Source organism: Lethenteron reissneri, chromosome 65 (assembly GCF_015708825.2).
Source record: "Lethenteron reissneri isolate LAM-NWPU_2019-01 chromosome 65, ASM1570882v1, whole genome shotgun sequence".
NCBI classification, from domain to species: Eukaryota; Metazoa; Chordata; class Hyperoartia; order Petromyzontiformes; family Petromyzontidae; genus Lethenteron; species Lethenteron reissneri.
In genome coordinates, this window is record NC_083843.1 from 12,168,747 (window position 1) to 12,195,925 (window position 27,179).

At 46.0% G+C, this 27,179-nt stretch overlaps 1 protein-coding gene across 6 annotated transcripts in view; it reads right to left on the reverse strand.

Annotated features, from left to right (window-relative positions):
- Nucleotides 1-1,333: 1,333 nt before the first annotated feature.
- Nucleotides 1,334-27,179, reverse strand: part of LOC133359393 (uncharacterized) — a 31,897-nt gene continuing 6,051 nt past the window's right edge. The window contains exons 3-17 of one of the 6 annotated variants that reach the window (XM_061577795.1): nucleotides 24,466-24,582; nucleotides 21,999-22,075; nucleotides 18,724-18,965; nucleotides 17,094-17,138; nucleotides 16,244-16,319; nucleotides 13,518-13,649; nucleotides 12,802-12,915; nucleotides 10,661-10,774; nucleotides 9,923-9,978; nucleotides 8,873-9,010; nucleotides 8,211-8,261; nucleotides 7,383-7,701; nucleotides 5,392-5,913; nucleotides 4,078-4,473; nucleotides 1,334-3,247 (exon numbers count right to left, since the gene is read on the reverse strand). In XM_061577795.1, coding sequence (XP_061433779.1) covers nucleotides 2,700-3,247; nucleotides 4,078-4,473; nucleotides 5,392-5,913; nucleotides 7,383-7,701; nucleotides 8,211-8,261; nucleotides 8,873-9,010; nucleotides 9,923-9,978; nucleotides 10,661-10,774; nucleotides 12,802-12,915; nucleotides 13,518-13,649; nucleotides 16,244-16,319; nucleotides 17,094-17,138; nucleotides 18,724-18,771 — 2,559 coding nt within the window. In that variant the 5' untranslated portion in view covers nucleotides 18,772-18,965; nucleotides 21,999-22,075; nucleotides 24,466-24,582 and the 3' untranslated portion in view covers nucleotides 1,334-2,699. Of the gene's footprint in view, nucleotides 3,248-4,077; nucleotides 4,474-5,391; nucleotides 5,914-7,382; nucleotides 7,702-8,210; nucleotides 8,262-8,872; nucleotides 9,011-9,922; nucleotides 9,979-10,660; nucleotides 10,775-12,801; nucleotides 12,916-13,517; nucleotides 13,650-16,243; nucleotides 16,320-17,093; nucleotides 17,139-18,723; nucleotides 18,966-21,975; nucleotides 22,178-24,465; nucleotides 24,583-27,179 lie in introns of those variants that run through there. The other 5 variants (XM_061577797.1, XM_061577800.1, XM_061577799.1 and 2 more) reach the window with 5 other exon arrangements.

The following is a 27,179-nucleotide window of genomic DNA, read 5'->3' on the forward strand; positions in this document are numbered from 1 at the left end:
CGGGCCCAAGGTAGGTGCCTCACATTTTTATTGAAAACCCCAAAAAAACATTATGACATCACGGTAAAGTTTCTCAATGTCTGGGCAGCGTGGGTGATAGATTTGCGTTGTGCCGGCAGTCCGGTGACACCTTCATACATTTCGCCCACGTTTTCGTTGGTCTGTGTGAAGTGACACCGACGGCTGGGTACTCGGAGTCTCTTTATTGAAGTCACAGAGTGACCTGCACGCGGCCCGGACTTGGTTCTATACTCCGCGGAGTTTCCCCTTCCCTCGAGCATCCCCCACTCCTCGTGCTCTACCCCCTTTCATGCTCCTCGGAGCCACCTTTAAATAACTTTCCATCACCTCCCGGCTCGACTGCGTTTCCAGATTTTTATTCTCGGTTCAAATATTTCCCTTATGGTCAATCCACCCCCCTCCGCCTCCCGGACCCATCATCGAGTCCTCTTTTCGCCAACCAGAGGCCCCTGGGCTACTTTTTGAAAGTCCAATCTGCTGCACATTGGCCTGGGGTGAGTGCCTCTCAAGTTCGGTCGTTTGCAACTGGATGAGTTTAAGTGAGGGAGCTCCTGGACCGTAGTTTGGGGCTCGCCAGATTTGTGCCAAGCTCTGCCGAGCGAAGTCGTTCCACATGAAACCCATTCCAGAGTTTCTGGTTACCGGTCTGGTACCCCCCCCCCCCTTCTCCCTGGAGCCGATAGGATTCTGACAGTCTGCAGATGTCCCTGCGTGCTTCCTTCCAACCAAATGTGGGTTGCGGAATCACTGAATGAAGTTCAATATTAGATTGGACACTCACAGTCAAGAGCAGGTTTAACCCTTTCTGGCAATAAAACAAGTGTTAAGATACATATTCTTGGTTCTTTCGGTAAAGTCACGTAGGTGTTAAGATGTTCAAACGCCAAATAGAAACCTCTTGCTAGGAATCGTGTCTGCATTAACCACACGCGGAACGTGTGGTGAACATGCAAACAAAAACATGCTCTGATAATAATAAATGGTATTGTCTCTAAGACGGATTGGTCCACACCAGAGACAGCAGACTTCTTTAGCGCCGAGTCTCACCAGTGTCGGACAACAGAACGCCAAAAGGCGAGCAGCATATTTGCAAGTTCACTATAATTACCCTGTGTGTGGTTAACGCAGTGACACTGTTCCTTGGAGAATGTTTCTATTTGATGTTTAGACATCTTAACACGACCGGTTTATTGGCAGAAAGGGTTAAAACCTCTTGTTATTTTTTCATACTTTAATATTCACAAAAAAGGTCCCATGTTGTAGCTGCTCATTCACAGTCAAGTTTAAGATTATGTACGCCATGGGAATGCAATGGTTTTGTTTGCACTCACTGTATGGAGTTTAATACAAAATATGACACAAAATCAAGTTAAAGACGAAGTAGGACATCGGAATACCGTATATACACTGAATCGCATACATGATAAAATCAATCATTAGCATGACATTGATTCATAAGCATAAAACAAACACATTTTACACAGCGTCTTAACATAGCAGTATGATCGACCATATGAAAAGATGAATATAAATAAACTCGTTTAAAAAAGTTTTTTAAAAACAAGTATATTAACAACTTCGTTAAACTCACGATCGAGAAGTCAATGGCGCCTGAGACACGCGGCACCTGCGTTTTGTGCGAGCCGATTTCACAGTTTAGGGACCGTGGCGTTTTTGACCTACACAAATATCTAAATAAAATACGGTGTCCCATACAAAATGTAGATTGCTTTAAAGTATCGAATTAATTGATTAATTTATGCCGATTTTGATACAGGCATTCATCGCAACCGGATGTGAGTACGTGTGCAAAATGTGGAATTGATTGGACAACGGGAAGAGGACGAAATTTTGATTACAAGATTTGACCACGACAGAGGAATCAAGTTAAGTAAAATCGTTAAGGAAAAATATGTCAAAACCTGACATCAATACAGATGTTTTGTATGCTCTGCCGCGAAATGTAAAACAAATTCCGTGGGGCCGTGGCGCTGTTCAACTGATCAGCTGGCCGTCTGTTTTGTTGTACAGTACTCCATGGTGCACATTCATTTTGCCCTTAATTATTGACCCAAGCGTGCAGCGAGTGGTAAGAGTTTTAGGGTGTTGAGTCTGTGGCCCAGGGGAAGACGGCGTGGCTGGGTTGAGCCTCTCCTCCTTCTAACCAGCCCTCCCCCCCATCATCTCATGGTCATCGTCATCATCGTCGTTAATACTTCTTAATTTTAAACAGCTGTGGCGAGTCTGATGAGGATTGGTTGTGTTGCGATGGAAACGTCGTGATTTGTTTTATTTCATATTATTTTATTTATAACTACGTGACTTTACCGAAAGAACCAAAGAGTATGGATTCCTGCAGTCACGAAAGCTTCAAATCAAGATCGTTAATACTTCTTAATTTTAATCATCGCTAATATTAAAGGGTATGTAAAGTTAATGTCCGTGTTTATTTTTTTATTATGTAATATAGTTTAGTTAATAAACAGGCAACGTATTTTAACTATGACGAGTCTAACCACACGCTATGGTTCCCCTACCCCACTACTACCCATAGGCCCCCTGTAACTTTACCAACCTAGAGGTTTTTCAGGAACCTGAACCCTCGCGGTTGGCCAGGGAGTTACTCTACATACATACAGAGTCGCATGGACGTCCGCTCTGATAGGCGCCTCTCATCTCTAACAGCGAGCGTCTGCGTACGGCAACGGGCATATTGAGAGACTTTCACGCAGCACGGCCATTGCAGGGTACAGCTCTCGATAAAAATTTACTTGAAATCGATGCAGCAGCGACATGGAGTCGGCGCTGTAGAATGACAAGACGCCCGCCTCCCAGTCCAGGTGAACCCCAACTCTTTTGGGAGCATCTCGCACCGACAGGTTTTTTTCTGTCTCGTTATGTAGCGTCGTGTAGTCGTTATTCCATTTCTTAAGGCTCCACGAAACTTCATTGAACCCAATTTTACAGGCTTTGTCATCACCTTTCCGTGGTATCGTGTCATATGTGACACCGATGATGAATTTCTTACAACCTCTCACGTCCACCTCCCAGTAGTGGCAACCCGATGAGAATTTCTCAGAGCAAATGACCACTTGGTAGTGGTCAAACCTTCCTGAGTTGTCAGGGTAAGGTTGGGTGCGTGAGGAAGTCCTGACGGTTTTCAAGTCGGCAGAAATATGGAGGTTCCGATGTGCCGTGTTTGGGTTCAGAGTCGGCGAGCAAGTGTCTGTAAACGATAATACAAATATTGTGTTAAGCGAACATCGTATACTTTTGAGAAATAAACTTTGCAATATGTCAGTAAGAAGTACAAACATTTGCTGAAAGTTTTAGCGTACCGAGCTGCACTTCACACAGCTGATTAGTATTTCTCAGGGGTTCCTACGCTTCTGCCCTAGGTTCCTGCCCTGACTATGAAAGACAAATCAATTAGAGCCCAATGTGTCAACCGACTGACCCAATCTCACTCTCAGTAAACTGTCCACCAAGCTGTCTGATGGCTTCAGGACACGTCTGGTCGTTACCAATGGCGCCGCCTGTAATCCAGCACTTTAAAGGCGAGGGTTGGTAGATCACACAAATTCGTGAATCTCCCTACGCAAGGGTGATGAAGTCGCCACCTGCTGCCATACCAGGGTATGACAGTACAGCAAGTGGATTAATCTTCATCTGGAATCCATCTATACGGGGATTACGGATTACGTGTTACCTGCTTCATACTTATTGTTTGGTGTTGACCCCGTGTCCCTACTGAATGTCTGTAAAAAAGAGCGTCATAGCTCATCGGATTCCTCATCCAGGATACAGATTCTGATACTCGTGGATTTTTTCCATGTTTACTGCCACAATGCATGAACGCATTTTTGCTTAACGCGACCGCTTTTGCAGCAACGCATCTACTGTGCTAAACGATTACTTATTGCACTGTATTAAGGGTTCATATCTCATACGGATATCTTTCCTCATCGTACATCAGCATTACAGATGGGCGACAAAGATGATGCATCAATACACTCGGCAATGCAAATTGTGTGGCGTGTACAGCATATCACGTACTCGACTCGCTCCTCATTTTCAGGAATGCCTCTTGCTTTTCACAATGTTCACGCAGAATCTCTTGGAGTTGCGGGCTCTCTTCCTGCTTGCGATCGAGGCGGCTTATGATGAAGTCAGCTCGTGCTGACGCGCGGGGCATCGAATAGACTTCTGAGAGCTCGGATTGCGTGATGAAACCCTGAATGAGCAACTCGTGGTGTAGCATTGCAGGGATCCTACCGATAAAATCTCGTGCCACCAGAGGCTCCTCCGTTCCCATTCTGAGCAATGCATCTTCGCTGTCACCCTTCTCTGCATCGGTGTTGTTTGTTAGATTAAATTCACCATTTGCAAAGTGATAAAAAATCTGAATGTCTTCTCTGCTCTCATCCACATTCAGGTTCTTGAATAATTGAGCTATTAAAATATTTGTAAGAATAAACAAAAAAAATTAGTTCTAAAATTGCAATCAATACCTTCGTCACGATTATTATTATCATCATCATACGTTATGTTTAATTCATCATTGGGAGGTCACCCCAAGCCACGACCATTAATTATGGCCCTGTACTGACAAATCATTTCACTCCCACAAAATATTTCTGCACGTTAACTGATATCACTCCATCTCGTCTCTGTCACCAACGGCCACCACTGCTTTTATCAATGTGTCCACAACCACTCTTTGCTTTGTACATTCTATTGATATCTCCCAGTATAATTTCGAACAGCCACCTTCTCTATCCCATTATGCACTTTTTGGATTTTTGCTTAATTTCAGTGGTCATCATTCGGCATCTGTGTTCCCGATTTTTAGACTACATTTTAAAAATGAGAAAATCCGAAAATAAAGCCTGGATACGAAATTTCAGACAATTGGATGTCGTTGTAGTTGTTTGTTTGTTTCAGAATGAGACCATCTGCCATGTTCGCTTCCCAAGCGGTGACACGAACACTGTTGCAGTGTTTCAGGAACCACCGCTGTGTTTACGTTCTGCAGAAACACAGAGCTCGGAGATACTCTCGCTCCCAGCTCCACACTCTACTGCTATGACCTCGCGTCTAGACTCCCTCGCCTTCACTACCCCTGCTGCACACTGACATAGCAGGTGAAGATTGCGCCAAATACCCTTCACGACCCACCCATAGGAAGTAGGTGGGCACTCAGCCAGCAGTGGATTGACAAAGGGGATGTTCACGTGCTCTACCGCTGTGGCTACATCATCTGCATGCACACTCGGTGGCGACGATTCTGATTCGTTTTTCCTTCTGGATATGAATACACTCCAAGTAAGTGCCAAGGGTTCCCTATGCGTGACACGCCCTTGTACTCACCTTCGTAAATCGCGACTGAGCCCGACTTCACCTGCATAGCCGGATAGAGCGGCCCACTTGGAATGTCGTCGAATGAATGCAACAGCTCCATGGTGCTGGCGTTGTAAAACGAAAGCTTTCCTGCGTTAAAGTCCAAGCGAACGCCGACTCTCTGCAAATGCTGAACACCTGTAATGGTTTTGCGTTGTTTGTGATGTGCTGCTTTGAAATTAAAATCCCATTGAATGAACGCCCAAGAGAACTCGTTCCAGCCCAGCCTGCCAGACTTTTCTTGACAATTCCTTGCAATCGACCCATGTGCGACGCCTATTGAACAGTTTTCCGAGGCTCTCACGTCCACTTCCCAGTAGTGGTCACCCGACGAGAAGGTCTCGAAGCAGAGGACTATTTCCCACCACTCAAACCTCTCTGCGTGATCAGAGTAAGGCTGCTCTTCCCGGTTCCACGTCACTGTGCTGAGATCGGCAGAAATTTGAAGCTGTCGATGTGCCGAGTTTGGGTTCAGAGTGGGCGAGCACACATCTGCAAGATAAGCAAATCATCAAGTAAATATCCACAATCAAGACTCAGTTTAATGCTCATTATCGTCAGTCATGATTAAGGGGTCGCCATGAGAGGCAAAGCTGCACCTGGCAATATCTTGCCCATGCCACTGCTGGTGGAAGGCTCTCGACTAGAAGCAGCTTTAGAGCCCCCTTCTTGAGGTTATTTGGCCCTCCCTTCCCAGCTGGTTACAAATGCCACAGTGGCTAGGAGATGGTAACTACCTCGCCTGGTATGCATGAGGTCGCGTGTTTAATCCTGACCCTGACTCCTAATTTATATTTGTAGTCTGTTTATGTCTCTCTCTCCCCGTGGATTTTCTCCACATTTACGCATTTAGAGCATTAGGCTGCGATAAATTTCCACGTGATGATGATATCAGCTACTTGGTTGATCTATCATTTGTGATGGCCAGCTCGCTTCTGAAAAATAGTTAGATAGCTCAGTTCAGAGTATTTGGCTTCTACTATGAATGACCACATGGTGATCATGGATAATCCACTTCCTTGAGCTGTTATTTGTGGCCAGGTCGCTTCTGAAAAAGAACTACTACATAGCAGCTCAGAGGGCTTCATCCAGTAAAATTAAATAGCTTAGTTAAAAAAAAATTGTTTTAGTTTACTTTACTCAACTACCAGTGATCACTCATTATGCTGTAGCCAGCAGTATTGCCTCCTCGTGTACCAAACCTTTACACTGCGGCAGCATCGGAGCACGTGGTGCCGTTCCGTGTTGTTCAAACATTGATTCCCGAGGCTCCCCGGAATGCAATCAGACAATTGAGGAATACTACGCTTACTTTTTCATAAATGTATTCAAACTATTGCATTTCCCGAAGCTACATCGAATTGCGGATGTATGTTTATATACGCATGGAGCTACTGCGGGCGATTAAATCAGCTAGCGAGCGAGTGCTAAGTGGATCGTTGCATAGCAGGGTCGTGAGAGGTATTGGAGGCTTGGGGAGGTCTTCATCCAACAGTTAGTTAACCTTGGCTGATGATGATGATGAAAAGGCGATGACTATGATATGTATCCAGTGTCCACTGAGATCGGCCTAAATTAGTCACAACTATTTTTGGCCACTCCACCATTGCCCTTCCTGTGAAGGATTTCCTGCCTGAGAGAGACGTTTGGACTGTGGGACTGCGATGCTGAGACTTAGTGGACTCATTTCTCTGTTGTGATAACTTTTTTGTCGTTGTTGTTTGTGTCTCTTTAGTTTTGGTAAAATTTATGTATTTTATTACTATTATTTAACTTTCTAAGGTAGTTCATATGATCGGTAATTGATATATATAATAGGATTTGTAAAGTGCTGTGGAGACATAATTCGCGTAAATGTAGCTTTATTAAAGCGTATTATTATGAAGTCCTCTGGCCGGAAAAGAAAAAAAAGGCTCCGTTTCATGGATTGCAACGCTGACGAGTGTGTAAAGTCTACGCACGGCTCGTCTTCAGCATGTCCAGGAAATTCTGTTCCCTGCTCCGCTGTTCTTCAAGTATCTCCAGCAGCTTTCGGCGTTTTCTGTCCCCTCGTCTCATGACGGGCAACAGGATTGAGTCCACGCGCTTGGTGGCGTCGGGAATTGTAAATGCCCTCCAGTACTCCTGTTCCGTAACCACATTTCTCCTCTTAAGCTCGTGCAGGAAAAGGGAGGGAGTTTTGCCGATCCACTCTCGCAACTCTGGCAACTCCCTCTCGACGTCCTTCCAGTTGCATTTTTTGTCATATGCGATCATTTGACTGATGAAATCCTCTGCGCTCTGTTAGAGTAAAGGCACGTCAAGTGAGTGAGCAGCAATCGTCAGATCATCATCTCTCACAACACGGCTGACCAATAAGGAGCCAGCCCTCGACTGCACCCGAGCATCGATCAGCCTCCAATTTTACCTTTACCAGATGGGAATTCCTCCGGTACAGCCATGGAATGCCCAGGTACGGAAAACCTCTCCACTCTCTCCACAACTGATCTCCCCCTAGAATGCTGAACAATTTCTCCACCCCCCATCCATTTATATATATAACAGCAACCACTCTACACCACCATCAGAAAACAACTTCAAGGGATGGACACCGAGAATTCCTTCCCCGCACCTAGACAACACTTCAAGCACCTAAAGTCCCCTTCCACTCCTCCCCTGTCCCCCCCAGCTTCCCCCCCAGCTTCCTCCAGAAAACCATGGACCCGTTGTGTTAGGGCTTGCACGCTTACCGCCATAATGAAAAACACAACAAGAGAGTAGGATAGTCTTAGTAACGTGGAATGACTTACATTCACTTCATCATGACTGGAGACACTACTGCGCAGCGAATTTCTCAACGGCTGCAAGTGTATGAAAAGGGGGGGTGGGAGTAAATGATAACAAAAAATAGAAACTTTTCAATTGCAATCAAGGCACTTCATAATTAATATGCATTCTACATGCAGTAGTAACCTCGAAATTTAAAATTGCCGTAGTCAATTTTAAATTTACATATGAACCGTAAGGTTCATATGTAATTTTTTGAAGGATTAGTTTTTGGTTCCAAACGTTTTGGTAAACGTTGATCTTACATTGCTGCTGTGTATTGTAGCTACCGCATGGCAGACTGTTTTTTTATTACCAGTTTCGAGAACCACCGGTCAAACACACAAAGTGATCAGCTGCCACTTGCGTGGCATAGCTCCATCATCACTGAACACACCGTGACAGGAAAGATGCTCGCGTGAAGATATGGCGTGTACTTTGATTATACAGGAAAATACAACCGCACGTTTTAGCTAAACATGTTTTTAATTGGATATTAACGGAATGAACAACGAAGGCTAACTGCCTTTTAAAAGTAGGCAATGCTAATACATTCCACGTGGAATAAGTCCACCAGCCGAATGTTGAGTCGACACAGATCCTCTTTGTTTTCCACACGAGCTCACCCCAGGTGCGGACCACTCACCTCCAAACTCCGCCGGAAAGACGCCCCCCATCGCCGCGCCTCATGCGGTGACGTCACAACTTCCCTCGTGGGCGTTCCCTCTCTCTCACGCCCCGCCTCCTCTTTCCCTTCGTCCGTGACGTCATCTGTAACAGTAACCTGGGATCCCGTGGGTGTTTTTACCCCAGAATCGTGTGAGTATTAACACTACACATGAAGTGGCGCATTTACTCCATAAATCCCGATGCAACCCCGTGTATGGAAAACAGGAAACATACAGAACATGCAGGGTAGATGGCCAGAATTAGGTGGGTAAATCCTGATTTACCCACTCAGCCACTCACTCACTCAACCACTCAACCACACACCTATTCACTCACGAACTAACCCACTCACGCACTCACTCAACCATTCACTCACTCAACCACACACCCATTCACTCACTAACTAACCCACTCACGCACTCACTCAACCATTCACTCACTCAACCACACACCCATTCACTCACTAACTAACCCACTCACTCACGCACTCACCCACTCACTCAACCACTCACTCACTCAACCACTCACTCGCTGACCCATTCACTCACCCAGTCACTCAACCAGTCAAAGATAAAATCCCCCGTATAGCCTTAACAGACTGTAGGAGCAAGCGCTGTTAGCGAGCACCTATGAAGGCCGGAACGGTACACGAACGAGGGGGTGGGTGGCCAGCACCACGCCCGACCGCCTTTGTCAACCAGTCACCCACTCAACCACACACACATCCACTCACTAGGCCTGATCACCCCAGGATCAGAGCCTTGACCTCAGAGTCCTTAGAAATAAGGCGATCCGAACATCTGAAGGGACCTCGTTGGAGAGTCAACATGGACCGGTTGCTGCTGATTATAAATACGAGTGCTGCCACGGCTAATGCTTCACCGACCCACGCTGACCATCGCGATACAGGACGGGCAAATGACCCTGGCGACTCACGCGATCTGCTGATGTTCTCATTCAGCAGTGACACCAATAACAGGAGTGATTTTTGGTCAGCTCACAGACTTGGCGAGGTGGAATGACTTACATTCAAACGCTCTCCATTATTCAAAGCTATGTTCTCACTTGTAACAGGATTTCTTCCTATATAAGAGAGAAAAATACATTATTATAATAATGTATAATTATACAGCATTGTTGGATATATATGTTGGAGAATTATACATTACATCTTATAGAACTGTCGTGATGGGCTTATGTTGATGATCACGATGATTATCATATTATTCTTTTCTTCATATGGCTTAAAAGGTTAATGTGAAGTGTAATATCACACCCACTCAAGGAAGTTTACTATTCTGGCAAATGGCCCAATGATACTGGTTGATGTAATTACCACTATACACTACACAATACACTATACACTACACTGCATACTACACTACATACTACACTACATACTACACCGTGATGATGCTGGTTGATGTAATTACCAGCAAAACGTCACTGTACTCAAATTGTAAATGTTGTGGATTTACTCTCCAATACACCGGTGGGCTGAAGTAGCATACTACACAATACAATACACACTACACTATACACTACATTTTACACTACACTATATATTACACGACAAACTACACTATATGCTACACTACAAACTACACTACACACTGCACTATACACTACAATGTGCACGACACTATACACGACTACATACTATACTACACACGACACTGTGATGATGATGATGATGAGAGAAAGAGACATGCATACTCAAAATATACAGCAGCAGGCATCGTCCAGGCAAGCCACCGCGACTTACCCCATGGAAAGTGTTTATGGCGAATTCTGTAGAGAAGGAGGCCCACGGTCACCACAAGTAGAATGATGATCACGACAGCACCGATGACAACAGCGGTGATACGTCCAGCAACGTCTGAGGATCGTCCACATATAGTAGAGTAGTGTATAGTGTACTGTATAGATGTGTAGTGTATAGCAGTGTAGTGTATAGTGTAGTGTGTGTGCGATGTGTGTAGTGTATAGTGTAGTGTATAGTAGTGTAGTGTACAATGGGAAAGTGTGCAGTGTAATGTGTAGTGTGGTGTATAGTAGTGTATAGTAGTGTGGTGTGGTGTGTAGTGTGCAGTAGTATATAGTAGTGTGGTATGTAGTGTATAGTGAATAGTAGTGTAGTGTATAGTAGTGCAGTATCTAGTAGTGTAGTGACTAGTAGTGTAGTGTAGTAGTGTAGTTGTATAGTGTAGTGTATAGTAGTGTGTATTGTATAGCAGTATGGTGTGTAGTGTGTAGTGTCTAGTAGTGTAGTGTAGTTGTATGGTAGTGTATTGTTTTATAGTAGTGTATTGTAGTTGTATAGTAGTGTAGTTGTATAGTGTAGTGTAATAAACACATACGATTTGACGAAACAAAGTAAGTTGTAACTTCACTTGCCCGGTGCTTAATTTGTATGTTTTGATGATTCACCTTCTAAAAAAAGTATGGCCAGGTCCCGCCACCCCCCCAGCCCCCCAGAAAGGGAAACTCCAGGCTAAGAACCACCACTGGTTGCAGTGAATTGTCACGGTGCGATTGCCATCAGTTTCTCTCTTACTTAGCAACGAGGTCACGGGAGACTTCGACACCTCACGTGGCCCGAAGAGTGCACCTAGCCTGGCACAGGCGCAGTGGGTACGTCACTGCCACTTAGAATTGAGCAGATGCTGTTGTTGGTAGATCGCGAGAGATGGCAACGAATTGGGGGTAGGGTGTCCTGCTCTAAAACCGACATAGGCAACGGATGATCAACGCTACAAATCGCAGAATAGGTTTTACCCTTTTTGGCAATAAAACAGGTGTTAAGATGTCAAAACACCAAACAGAAACCTTATGCAAGGAGTCAAATTACTGTATTAACCACATATACTTGTGGTGAGCATGCAAACAAAAACATGCTGTGGTAATGTACTTATTGTCTTTAAAACTTATTGGGCCACATGTTTTAACATCTTAACACACCTCCTGTTTTACTGCCAGAAAGATTAAAACCTCTTCTTAGATTTCGATAGTGGCAAGGGAGGTCCCATGATGCTCCAAATCGCATTGGCAAATCTGATTTGTAACGTTGATCATTGGCCACGCGTGCATCACCGATAGTTACATTCGAATGTGCAATTTTATCGAGGGTACTGTTGATGTCTTGGTGTGATCTGAGACTGTTGTTGTTTTCTTGGTGTGGTCTGGGACTGTCCTCTGGTCTGCCCCCTATAGTGTGTTTGTGTGCTCGTTCGTGTAACTCGCTCACCGCGTGCGCCTCACCGGGACGTCTGTGAACAAAGAGCTTCATAGTTCCTCGGATCCCTCCTCCTCGTGCAAGCCCCTACACTACTATACACTACACTACATGCTATACTACTATACACTACACTATACACTACACTATTATACACTACACTATACACTACACTACACTATACACTACACTATACACTACACTAAATACTAAACTATACACTACACTATACACACTACACGACTATGCACTACACATCACTACTATGCTACACTACTATATTATACATTCCACTAAACACTACACTACACACTACACTACACTATATACTACTCGACACTATACACTACACTATATACTACACTTCTATACACTACACCCTCCACTCCACTCCTATGCACTACAATATAAACTGCACTCATTTACACTACACTATACACTACACCACTATACACTACACCACTATACACTACATTACTATACACTACACTATACACTACACTACTATACACTATACTATACACTAAACTCCACACTACACTGTACACTATACTTCTCATCACGTTCATCTTTCCAGCGCAGCTTTCCCGATCCCCGAGCGTGTCCCCCTTACCCTCCCCGACCCGTGAGCGCGTTAGAGCCGCGTGGGTGTGGCGACCGGTCGTCCGAACCTGCGGCTCCCTTCGCTTCCGTGCAGGGGTCCGACGGGGCAGCCCTCTGGAAGCCATCTCTACAGCGACAGCGAGTGTCCTGCATGATGGTGCATCTGCTCTCGGTGTCCTCGGCTGCAAAACAACACCACCACCACCACCGCACGTGTGTAGTACATTTGGGCAGCGTCTGCGCATGCAGCAGAGCTGCTCGCGTACGCGGACATACAGAACGGAGCGTTCTCGGACGCACGGTGATGCAGAGCGACGCAAACTCCAAATGTGCATCAGCAGGCATCGTCAGGGTTGGGAGCAAACCCAGGACCTTCTGCGTACCAGGCGAGGTAATTAACATCTCCTAGCCACCGTGATCATGATGAGAAAGAGAGACGTAGACTCCAAATATTCAGCAGCAGGCATCGTCAGGGTCGGGATCGAATCCACGACGTCCTGCATACCAGGCGAGGTAGTTAACATCTCCTAGCCACTGTGATGATGAGAAAGAGAGACATGCCAACTACAAATATATAGCAGGTGTCGTCAGGCTGGGAATCGGACTCACGACCTCCCGTGTACCAGGCGAGGTAGTTGCTGCAATGGCACCAACAGTGGCGAGATTTGACTTTGTATCGCGAGCGGTGCATGAATCATGTACACCACCCAATTCTTCCAAACCCGTCCCGTCCATTTTGTTAATTGATTCACGTGGTGTCCACAAACAACCCCACCCCTCTTACAATTCACGTTGCAAACGGTGCACTTCTTGCACTCGTTGTAGCTGTTCGGTTCGTCCGTGTAGTCTTGTCCTTGCTCGCAACTCGTGCAAAACGTGCCGCTGTTTGGTTCGCAATCCATCACCTTCCTGCTACCTGCAAGGCGGCAGCAGGGGGGGGGGGTGGCAGGGAGGAGGGAAACAGACGCACCGACTGAACGAGAATACAAACAAGTAAACCCGTAAAAACAAAGTTTTTCACTCTAAATCCTTTATATGCGTGGCGGCTAGAGTTCTCTCGTCCTCTGGCTTGAGATGGCTGCAATCTATGGGTCAGATGATTGTCTGCCAGTATTAAGCAATTGGTAATTAAATATTTAATTAGTTTTCCCTAAACAGTGTAACATTTTGGAAAAAAAATTTCACGAAAATTAATTGTCACACACAACGAGTCTGTGTGGAAAATGTCAGCTCGATTGGATCACGGGAAGTGGGTTAAAAACGAGCGAAAGATTTGCACGGTCCTAAGCAAGCAAGCGAACTTAATATAAAGGATTTAAAAATATATTCGCCTGTGGAGGACGCGGGGATCGATCCCGCGACCTTTGGCATGGGAAGCGAAGGCGCTACTAACTGCGCCACTCCATCACGGCCTGTGGAGGGGTTACGCTCTGGGCTCTTGCACTGTGATGTTCAGCCAAAGCCATGAATGCGTTCTATTTGAATATATGTAAAATACATTTTCTTTTGCCTAAAAAGTGTAAAATTTTGGGAATTTTTTTTCACGAACAATAATTGTCTGGCACAACGAGTCTGTGTGGAAAATGTCAGCTCGATTGGATCACGGGAAGTGGGTTAAAAAACGACCGAAAGATTTGCACGGTCCTAAGCAAGCAAGCACGCGAACTTAATATAAAGGATTTAATAAAAAAGGTTTTGGTGTTTGTTGCCCTTCACCGCCTTGATGTGTTCCAGACTCGCGAACCATTCCACTTACGAACGGATCTCAGGAACGAATTAGATGAATAATCCGAGGACTGCCCATCCACTACTATACACTGTACCCTACAATATTATACAATACACACTACACTACTATACACTACACTTCTACACATTACACTACTATACACTCCACTAAACACTACACTATACACTACTATATACTACACCATAATTGTAAATGCTGTAGTGGAGTTTTCTCTCCAACATACAACCGGGTTAGTGCTGTACCAGTAACAAAATGGCACCACGTTCTGTGTACGTGACACAAAACTCCTCACTGATTGGGTGTGTCGGGTGGTGGCGGGTGTAACGACACACATTTACATGTATGTGATCTAACCAAAAATCCTCTATTCATGAGCAGTAGTAATAGTCTACAAGAGCAGAGTACTGATTGTTTCAAAGTGCAATAGCTTGCAGTTATTGCTCTGCCTTCATAAACCCGGTCGAAGGTCCCCACGTGCCTCTACATTTACAGTCCCCCACTCCTCGCTTCCAAAATCATTGTCATCTCTCGATTTGCAGGGACACCGATGTCTTGACAAGTAGCCTGCAACTTTATTTCCTTGGCATTTCATCACGAGTACAAAACAATGGTCGTTGTCATTCGTTGTTGTTTCCCGAATCAAAACTAGACAATGCCGGCCGTGGCGAAGCGGTGAGCGCACGGACGCCTCTAATCCAGAAATCGCTCGCTCACTGATTGCTCCACTCACGTTGCTCTCCCAACCAATACCAATACAGCCGCCGCCATTCGCCACTAAGTGCCAGGTGACGTCACCACGGCGCCTGTGCCAGGCCAGGTGCACTGAGGTCGAAGGACTCACTGCTGATAGGAGGTCACGGGACAGATCCAGATGGTGCCATGGGTCGGCTGACTGAAATGACCGGTAGATGCCCCACCAGTTCTACCCCCCTACTGTTGCCAACTTGTTGCGTTTTAGCCACCTGTTCACTCCGCTCCTTGTTGTGAGCATCGCTCCTCTGCCCTCCGTTGTTGCTGGAGGGCGACTGCCTCCAACTGCCCAGCAGCAGCGTCATTCACGAGCAGCTACCAACCACCACCACCAGATCAGCAGCTCAAACGATTGTATTTCTGCACTCATTTGAGTGTTTTCCTTCAACATTTTTTATGCTTGCCAAACCCGTGCTCAATTCACGTAAAGTATTAACTCGAATCTGGTAACTTGAAGCTATGCAATTCACCATTTAATCATCCAGATTGAAACGTCATTTCGTTTAATAACTGCTGCTTGTTTTTGTTGTTGTGTTCAGTATTCTTTTTGTGTTCAGTGCTGTTGTTGTTGTGTTCAGTGTTGTTGTCTTTCATCCCGTACCTCCAATTAGCCATGGTTGGCTATGCACGGTGCGAATACGTTCAACATATACACTGCCCATAGACTAATACTACCCACAAAGATTCAACAATGCCATTATACTTACACTACCCATATAGATTCAACACTGCCCATAGACTAACATTCCCAAATATATTTAACACTGTCCATAGACTAACACTACCTATATAGATTCAACATTGTCCATAGACTAACACTACCCATATAGATTCAACAATGCCCATAGACTAACACTACCCATATATATTAAACACTGCCTATCGACTCAAAACTGCACCTCCGATTAGCCACGGTTGGCTACGTGCGGTGCGAAAGAAGTTCAACGTGCCCACATTAAAACCTTTCAATAGTGGTATTTGAGTCAGGCCTTTATATATTTGCATATTACCTGCTTGGCAGAGCTCACAACAGATTCCATGTCTTGACAAGTAGTGCGTCGTTTCGTTACATCCGCCTTTGATAACCTGTGTGGAGAAAAAAAACATTAAAGACGAGGAAAAATGTAACAACCAAAGAATTCTGCCTTCACCCGTGCCATCGAGTTACAGGACGATGATCTGCAACCCAGGGGCTGAGGGGTTCCTCTAGATCGACCCAGCCTCAAATGGAGGAATCTTCACTTTTGAAGGCAGTACATGTATGTGTGTGTTTACGTGTGCGCAATAACTGAGGGCACAGGAGCAACGCTCATAACAACGAGTGGAGAAAAGGACGGATAAAGTGCTGCAAGTTGGCACAGTAGGGGGTACAGCTAGTGGTGCGTCGCCCAGTCATCTCAGTCAGCCAACCCATAGCACTAGCTGGATCTGTCTGTGACCTCCTGCACCTAGCCTGGTACAGTAGGGGGCACATCTGGTGGTGGAGCATCTACCGGTCATCTCAGTCAGCCAACCCATGGCACCTGCTGGGTCTCTCCCGAGACCTCCTGTCAGCAGCGAGCCTTCGACAATTCCCGTGGCCTCAAAGTGCACCTGGCCTGGCACAGGCGCCATGGTGACGTCACCGTCACTTCGTGGCTAATGGCGGGTACTGGAATTGGCTATAACCCTACCCACCCCACTTCAAAAAATTCCGCACACAGTGGGGTGGATGGGAAAGGGTGTAATTGCTGAGTTGGATATAATGTTCACGTGAATCGTCCCACTTGAAAAGTTATCCAGGGCGCTGGGAGATGCTGGGGGGCAATTAATGAGACCGACAATATTCCTGGTGGCCACACATTTTTGCTTGCACCTTACCTCTCGTAGAACGTTGCTGATCGTCACACTTTCAGAGGGAAGTATCTGCAGACAACAGGAAATGTAAAAAAACACACTCTGAGCACGCCATTTAAACGAAAACTACGTCGATTTGAAATTCCAAAGATATAAAATTTGGTCCAAAAATGCACAACGGAAAATGAGAAAGTGGTGAATCCATAGATATTGATATACTTAGAGAATCATAAACTAAACAACATTTGCATTTATTTAACCATGTGCAAGGCTGCCACCACTCAACTGCTATGTTTGTTCAGAGGCGACCCATGGCCACTACACCCAATTATAGCAGCTCAACCAATTAGCGTGGACATTTATAGCGGCAGCAAAAAAATGTAGACGCATAAAGATTCATGGAGATACATAGAGACCCATAGGGGCAAATAGAAGTGCACAGAGACACACAGAGATCCATAGAGACCCATAAACTAAACGATTTTACGTACCAGGTGTAAGGCCCCACTGAACTGTGTAGCTCTTTTTAAGAAGCGACCCTGGCCATCACAAATGATCGCAGCTCTACGAAGTAGCTGATATCATCGTCACTTAGGAATTTATAGCAGCAAACAAAGACTCGGAACGCGTGGTGATGTTGATTCTAAATGGGACAGGGATAAACTGGAGGACCCTATAGAAAAATCCACGCGACCACGGGGAGAGAGATTCCAAATGTGCAGCAGCAAGGCGTCAGGGTCTGGGATGGAACCCACAACATCGTCTATACCCGGCGAGGTAGTTAACATCTCCTAGCCACCGTGATGTCAGGGTCGGGATCGAACCCATGGCCTCCTGCATACCCGGCTAGGTAGTCAACATCTTCATAGCTACCACCAGGATTCCCCATATATCGATTAGCTATGGCTCTGCAATCATCCACTCAGTGGGCTGAGTTTGAATGATGATTGCTTGTGGCTCTGCTATCATCGACTTAGGGGGCCGAATCTTCTGCTGGGTGGGTGACAGGAAAGTGACATTATCACTGAGAATGTGCATCATCCGTCGGTCGAACATTCTCAATCGAAAGAGTAACAATTGAAATCGTCATCAGTTGTGCTACATTCTGAGTGACTTATCCGGTCATTCAAATTGTGAGTTTTTACTTTTTTTAAACGTTGCCGTGGCAGAGAAACTTAAAAACAATTTATAACCCTACATTATTTGTTTCTTGACATAGACATCCGGGGAAGATTCGCGCGAAGAAACAAGAGTCTATTGGACATAAATTAGTGGCGGTTTATCAACACTAAATGCAAGCTTGGGGCAAGGCAACACAATAACAGTCCCAGACCACACTAAGACAACAACAACAGTCCCAGACCACACCAAGACAACAACAACAGTCCCAGACCACACCAAGACAACAACAACAGTCCCAGACCACACCAAGACAACAACAACAGTCCCAGACCACACCAAGACAACAACAACAGTCCCAGACCACACCAAGACAACAACAACAGTCCCAGACCACACCAAGACAACAACAACAGTCGCAGACCACACCAAGACAACAACAACAGTCCCAGACCACACCAAGACAACAACAACAGTCCCAGACCACACCAGGCGTTCTCCGCTTTGCGAAGGCGCCGTGCGTAAGTTCACTCACCAGCGTCGTGAACAATTGAAGGGCGATGAAACACGACGGAATATTCATTTTTTACGCCCGCCAGCCCCACGTCGGTGATTTTCCTTCCTCTGCGCTGCGGCTTCTTCGCTGTCAGTCGGGCCAAACCGCTCTGGAACACTCCCCGTGAGGTCGCTTAAGTGGCGCCGACTGAAGAGAGAGCTGAAAGAATGGCCAGAATGGTCTCCATCGTCGTCGTCGTCGTCTTGTGCCTTGTCGGCGACCTTTGAGCCAGAGGGCAGCGATCGATTCGTTGTGAACTCACACAAGAGGGAGAGAGAGAAAGAGAGCTCGCGGAGTTTACTAGGCACAGCAGTGTTGTAAAACCATTAAAGTTGCGTTCCAGGTCCACGCCCCCGCACGGTGGTGTGAGGTTTGGCTACCCCCGCCTCTTACAACGTCGTTGGTGCAGCGTGGAAGAGGAGACCCAAAAATGCCCACTGGAGGGCCTCTCTCGATGCTCCCTCTCGTGCGTCCTGTTGTGATGAGATGTTGACTATCTCGCCTGGTACGCAGGAGGTCGTGGGTTCGATCCCAACCCTGATGATGCCTGCTTTATCATTGGAGTCTGTGTGTCTCGCTCTCTCATCATCATCATCACGGTGGATAGGAGATGTTAACTAACTCACCTGGTATACAGGAGGTCGTCGGTTCGAACCCGACTCTGACGCCTACTGCTGCTGTATATTTGGAGCCTGCGTCTCTCTTTCCCCGTGGTCGCGTGCATTTTTTCTCCAGGTTCTCCGTGTTTTTCCTTCCACATTTATAATCAACGTCACGCTTTTTAGGGTGTTTTGGCTACTGCTATACAATTCCACATGATGATGATGATGGCTGAGCTATCACGTATGGCCCGGTCGCTTTTTAAAAAGAGCTACTACATAGGTCAGTGGGCCTTAACTGGTAAAATAATTATACTTTAGTAATTAGTTTATAGATTGGTACCAGCGGTGTCAATCTCTGCCTCTATGGAGGAGGCTCGTGAAGGACGACACTGGGCAGTACCAGGCTAGGTGCACGTTGAGGACGCTGCTACTGGCCAGTTGGAGGTGGCCGTCCTCCAGCAACAACAACGAGGGGCAGAGGAGCGGCGCTCACAACAACGAGCGGCTAAAACGCAGCGAGTTGGCAGAGTACTCAAATTGTGAATGTTGTAGTGGATTTACTCCCCAACACAGAGCCGCTGTGCTGTGCTAGTGACGAATTGGCACGTTCAGTTTACGTGACAAACCCTCTAACTAATTGGCCATGTCGCGTGGTGGTGGGTTCAACACCACATTTGTATTTACACAATCTAACCCAATAAAAAATAAACCTATACTATGGATTACATTGGTCGCGACAAAGCCTCCTGCTGAGGGTTAAACTGCCTGTTACATTCAAGTTGAGTAACCTGCCTATGGGGCAAAGGGCACCTCCCGTTCTGTAATTTCCTCTGATCAGCCGCTCCCACTGGCCAAAGGTCCTTACCCTCCCAGGGTTGGTCGTACCCGTGGGTGCCAGGAAACACACAAAAATCATTCTGACTCCACGCCACCCGACCCGACACACACACACAGACCCGGGAGCCGTGTCGTATAAGTCACCTTACTGAACGGTTGCGGGGTTGTTTTGCGTGTTGATGTAACAAAGGGGGAAAGGGAAAGTGGGGAGGGAGAGAGGGAAGGCAGCCCCGTGGATTTATCGAGTTTCTTGGAGATCGTGAAGGCGTAGGAATATCCGTCGCGTTACTGCCACACGCGCACACCTCGCTCGTACCAGCCCAAGGGGTGCGTTGGGGTTGATTCAAAGCATGCTCATCAGAATGGGACTCCTTAAGGACGCGACATCCCGACTGCTAATAGTTCTGGTGAGTGGGATATTTTTTTGTATATTAAATTACTATTTATTACATATATAGGTACCCGTGGCACCAATATGTTAACTACATCGCCTGGTATGTAGGAGGTCGTGGGTTCGATCCCGACCCTTATGTCTGCTGTATATTTGGAGTTTGCGTCTCTCTCTCTCTCATCATCATCACGGTGGTGAGATTTTAACTCCCTCGCCTGGTTTACAGGAAGTTGTGGGTTCGATCCCGACCCTGACGATGCCTGCTGGTTTATATTTGGAGTTTCCATGTCTCTCTCATCATCATCACAGTGGCTAGGAGATGTTAACTCCCTCGCCTGATCTACAGGAAGTCGTGGGTTCGATCCCGACCCTGACGATGCCTGCTGGTTTATATTTAGAGTTTCCGTGTCTCATCATCATCACAGTGGCTAGGAGATGTTAACTCCCTCGCCTGGTCTACAGGAGGTCGTGGGTTCGATCCCGATGCCGACTCCTGCTGTATATTTGGAGTTTGCGTCTCTCTCCGTGGTCGCGTGGATTTGTCTCTGTTTCCTCTTCAGTTGTTTTTCCCTTTCAGATTTAGAATTAACATCACCACGTGTTTAGAATATTTCGCTGCTATAAATTTCCACACCGTGATGATGATATCATCAGCCACTTGGTTGAGCTGCTATGGCCAGGGTCGCTTCTGACCAGTGGGGCCTTACTTGGTAAAATACAAATAAATAAATTGTTCAGTCTTTGGGTCTCTGAGTGTTTCTATGCATCTCAATGAGTTTCGAGAATGTGGCTACCGTTGTAAATTCAATAGGGAGGCCAGAAGGGAGAGATACATAATTAGTTTACGGACTTATTTGAGTTTTATTATCGAAAATAAAAGTTGATTTGGGTTAGGGCTTCCTTGTTCGCTACCACGGCATAAGCCCCCATGCCTCAAGACAGAGAAAGAGACATTCGTCAACGTAATATTTATCCACACCAAAGGTTTTTTTGGGGGGGGATTCGGGTTATAATACGCGTCAATGTATTAATGTGATGTGTTTGTGTGTGTCGTTAAATCCGCCACCACCACAATCCGACACGGTCCAATCGCCAGCGAGGGTTGTGTTGTCGCGTAACCACAAAATGTGGTGGCCAACTAGTTACTGATACAGCACTAAAGCGGTTGTGTGTTGGAGCGTTAAACCTCACACACACATTCCCAATTACAGGTAATGTGTATTTTATAGTGTAGTGTATGGTAGTGTATAGTGCATTGTATAATAGTGTAGTGTATAGTGTAGTGTGTAGTAGTGTATAGTGCATTGTATAATAGTGTAGTGTATAGTGTAGTGTGTAGTAGTGTATTGTATAGTAGTGAAGCTCCTGTGCTATCTTGAAGAGGCAGCAGCGCAAATCTACCAAGGAAGGACTGGTGGCTTCACCTCAGAGCTCTACATCCTCCCTGACCTGTCCAGTGTGCCACAGATAATTCCGGGCTCGGATTTTCCTGTTCAGCCATCTGCGCACTCATCAAAACCCAACAAAATGACAAACGTGCCATGGTCATCATCAAGTATGATGGACGAACAAGAGAGTGTATAGTAGTGTAGTGTATAGTCGTGTAGTAGTGTATTGTATAGTATAGTAGTGTATAGTAGTGTAGTGTATAGTCGTGTAGTATATAGTGTATTATGCTAGTACAGCACTAAAGCAGTTGTGTGTGTGGGAGAGTAAACCCACCACGACAACATTTTTACAATTTGAACACCGCGACGTTTCGCCGGCAATTCCATCAACAACCCGGCATCATCGGGGCGATCCCTTCCCTTCCCCAACACTCCAATCCCATCCCTCTCCCCTATTGGCCAATAACGAATGCTCGTCCGTTCATTTCTCAGTTCGCTTGTCCTGGCGAGGGTCGCGGCGGTAGAAGCGTGTTGAGGAGTGGCGGTCCAGACCTCCTTTTACCCTGGCGACAGACCCCGGCACTACCAGAACTATACACTACTACATTATACATTACTACACACTACTACACTATACACTACGCTACACACTACTATACACTACACTACTATACACTACAGCACAATACATTACTATACACTACTACACTATACAGTACACAACACACTACTACACTATACATTACTGTGCATAACTACACTATACACTACGCTAAACACTACTATACACTACACTACTACACACTACTACACGATACACTACCATACATTACTACACTATTATTTAAATAATTATATACTTTACCCTTTCTTGCAATAAAACAATTGTGTTAAGGTGTTCAAACACCAGATAGAAACATTTTGCAAGGAATAAAGTTCGCATTAACCACACACATTACTTGTGGTGAACTTGCAAACAAACATGGCTCTGGTAATTAATATATGGCATTGCCTTTGAAACTGATTGGCCTGCACCAGAGACATCCTTCTTTATGGCATCGTTCACCAGTGTCAGACCAGAGAACGCCAAAAGGCGAACAGTACAAGGGCAATGCCACACGTATAGCTCGGGGTGAGCAGCTACAAAGTGGGACAGTTTTTGCCAAAACCCCAGCACTTCATCACCTGCAACTGGCATCCTTGAAATCTGCTTGCGAGCCCGCATCTTAACCCTTCCCTACCTGCAGCAAGCGTCGCTGCACTCTGCCCTTGAGGCCGGGCGGCACCTCAATCCCCCATCCGCCCTCGAGCAGCAACGTTTGAAAAAATAAGAATAGGTTTTACAATTTCAGGCAATAAAACAGGTGTTGAACATCTTAACATCCGTTTTATTGCCAGAAAGGGTAAAACCTATTCTTATTGTTCATGCTAGACTATAAAATACACTACTATAAACTACAAAACTATAAACTGCTACATTATACACTACACTACTATACACTACACTACTATACACTAAACTACTATACACTACTACATTATACACTACACTACTATACACTACACTATACACTACACACTACACTACTATATACAATACTATGGAGGGACAGGGACTGGGAATGGAGCTGCTGATGTTGCATGGGTAGGTTAAGGCGGAATAAGGTGGAGTGTGATGGTGAGTTGATGGTGTCCGATGGGTGCAACGTGAAGTTGCGAAATGGGCACGGACGAGGGTAAGTGGAGGGTGGTAGGGGAGCAGAGGTCTGGTGGCCGGACAGTTGAGCCGATGGAGGAAGGCAGAGTAGGGCTGGGGGAGCGACAAAGCTTGGGGCGTATCTCCGGGGTCCCATAAGCCCCCGACTCTCGCGTGAACTGCGTTTGCGACTTCATTTTATGTCCGTTGAAGGCAGTCTATTCGCGATGCGCCAATCAAAGTTTAAAAGTTTTGTTTATCACTGTGGCATTCGTCCTCGCTGCGCTTGGACGACGTGACAACAGAATGATCACGGCGTTTGTGTGCGCGGTGGGGATGGAGTCGCCAAAAATAAATAAATTAATTACGATCTTGATTTGAAGCTTTCGTGACTGCAGGAATCCATACTCTTTGGTTCTTTCGGTAAAGTCACGCAGGTATAAAATTAATAGATCACGACGTTTCGATCGCAACAAAAGCAACCGTCATCAAGTGAGACAAACACAACAGGTTGCTTGCGATCGAAACATCGTGATCTATTAATTTTCTATCTAATTAATCACGATTTCGACTTCCGTTTATTCGGGACCCCGGGGACCCGCCATAAGGTTTAGATGTGGCCAGGTGCACATAGAAAACGAGACATCGGAACCCGGGATTTGAGGAATTTTGGTCGTCGTCGGAGGGTTATCTCATGACCACAGGTGCCGTCATCATAGTTCCCATAAGGCGCTTTGGTAAAAGCTTTGGTAAAAGCGCCTTACATAAAATCCTAGATAAGACAATGAAATTGCCACCGGGTGTTACCGCCAACACGTTCGTAACTTGCGTGGCACGTTGACGATGCTTTGCCTTCCTCCCTCCCGTTTGTTGCCGCCCAGATCGTATCACGGATGGCCGATGTGAGCTGCGGTCAACCCTCGCCTTCAAATCAGGCAAGAAACACACCGCATGGCTCATTAGGCAACAGTCCCCCCCGCCCGCCCAGCGAAACGTCGTAGTCAAAAATTGTAAATGTTGTGGATTCACTCTTCAACACACCGGTGGGCTAAAGTAGTGAACTATTTTGTCTTTTGTCATCGTGACACATTTTTTAGTGATTGGCCGTGTCGGGTGGTGGAGGGTTGCGACACATTTATAAATAATGCAATCTGACCCAAAAATCTTTATTATGAATAATATTGGTCACGAAAGCCTTCGTGTTAATGTGGAGTGCTAACCGTTGCGCCACTGCTACCCCCCGCCCCCCTCACACTGTTGTGTTGTTAACTCGTTGAACCTTCATCGTGTGGATGCACAGGATGAGTGCCAAACTCAGGGCCGGTACAAGTCGGCGGCCGGCTTCTGCTGTGCGCTTTGTTCGCCAGGTAACAAAGATCCACCACGTATAGCCTCTAACAGACTGTTGGGGCAAGTGTTGTTAGCGAGTAGCAGCACCTATGAATGCCGGCACGGCACATGAGGGGGTGGGTGGCCAGTACCACGCCCGGCCAGCTTTGTCTCCCCAGTACTGGCGATGTTTACTACACACTGCTACACCAGGTACTCTCTTGAGGCTGAGTCGACCTAGGGGAGGCCCAGGACCGATTCAGATAATCGTCACTGGTGTTGGTGGCCGTGAGCGGGAACGGAACTAGGATCTCTGCCGGGTTCGCAATGTAGCGCTAACCCCTACATCACCACCGCCTCCCCACAAAATGCATTTTGGACTCGAATGCCGCTGGTAGTAGTGATAATAATAATGATTTTAACTCATAAAGCGCCCTCAAACAATCGTTGCCAGGGCGCTACGCATGGAAAAAGGGTGGAAAATAGTTAACGATGAGCGAGTTCAAGGCTTTTGGGAAAAAATAAAACTGAAATGAGAGAAGGCCGTTCTTGAACAGATTTCGTTTTTGAGTTTAACACTCAGTAGGTGGCCTTTGCGGACAATTTTATCCGTAATTGAAGGTATTTTGTGTTAGATCGCGTGAATATAAATGTGTCGTTAAACCCGCCACCACCCGAAACGGCAAATCAGTAAGGAGGTTTGCGTCACGTAAACAAAACGTGGTGCCAATTCGTTGAATGGTACAGCGCTAAACCGGTTGTTGTGTGTTGGAAAGTAAACCCCACCGCAACATTTACAAATCGAGTCAATTCTCCAACACAAACCGGTGCCAGCCGTCATAGGCGTGGCCACTCGCTACGAACAGCCACTCGCCATGAACAGGCACTCGCCACGAACAGACACTCGCCATGAGCAGGCACTCGCTACAAACAGGCACTTGCTATGAACAGGCACTCGCCACGAACACTCACAATGAACAGGCACTCGCTACGAACAGCGTGGACATTTATAGCGGCAGCCAAAAAATGTAGACGCATAGAGATTCATGGAGATACATAGCGACCCACAGAGGCACATAGAAAACCATAGGGGCACATAGAAGTGCACAGAGACACACAGAGATCCATAGAGACCCATAAACTAAACAATTTTACGTACCAGGTGTAAGGCTCCACTGAGCTGTGTAACTCTTTTTAAGAAGCGACCCTCGCCATCACAAATGATCGCAGCTCTACGAAGTGGATGATATAATCGTCACTTAGGAATTTATAGCAGCAAACAAAGACTCGGAACGCATGGTGATGTTGATTCTTAATGTGGCAGGGATAAACTGGAGGACCCTGTAGAAAAATCCACGCGACCACGGGGAGAGACATTCCAAATATGCAGCAGCAAGGCGTCAGGGTCTGGGATGGAACCCACAACATCGTCTATACCCGGCGAGATAGTTAACATCTAGCCACCGTGATGTCAGGGTCGGGATCGAACCCATGGCCTCCTGCATACCCGGCTAGGTAGTCAACATTTTCATAGCTACCACCAGGATTCCCCATATATCGATTAGCTATGGCTCTGCAATCACCCACTCAGTGGGCTGAGATTGATTGACGTTGATTGGATGTCGCTCTATCATCCACTTAGTGGGGTTGAGTTTGATTGATGTTGATTGGTTATGGCTCTGCTATCATCGACTTAGGGGGCCGAATCTTCTGCTGGGTGGGTGACAGGAAATTTATATTATCACTGAGCATGTGCATCATCCATCGGTCGAACATTTTCAATCGAAAGAGTAACAATTGAAATCGTCATCAGTTGTGCTTCATTGTGAGCGACTTATCCGGTCATTCAAATTGTGAGTTTGTACTTTTTTAAACTTTGACATGGCAGAGAAGCTTAAAAATAATTTATAACCCTAAATTATTTGTTTCTTTCTAGATTTGAAGCTTTCGTGACTGCAATGATTCATACTCTTAGTTCTTTCGGTAAAGTCACGTAGGTAAAAAGTTTAAATTAAAATTAATAAAAATAAAATAAAAATCACGACGTTTCGGAGGCAACACAAGTCTCCGTCATCTTGACATAGACATCTGGGGAAAATTCGCGCGAAGAAACGAGAGTCTACTGGATATAAATTAGTGGCGGTTTATCAACACTAAATGCAAGCTTGGGGCAAGGCAACACAACAACAGTC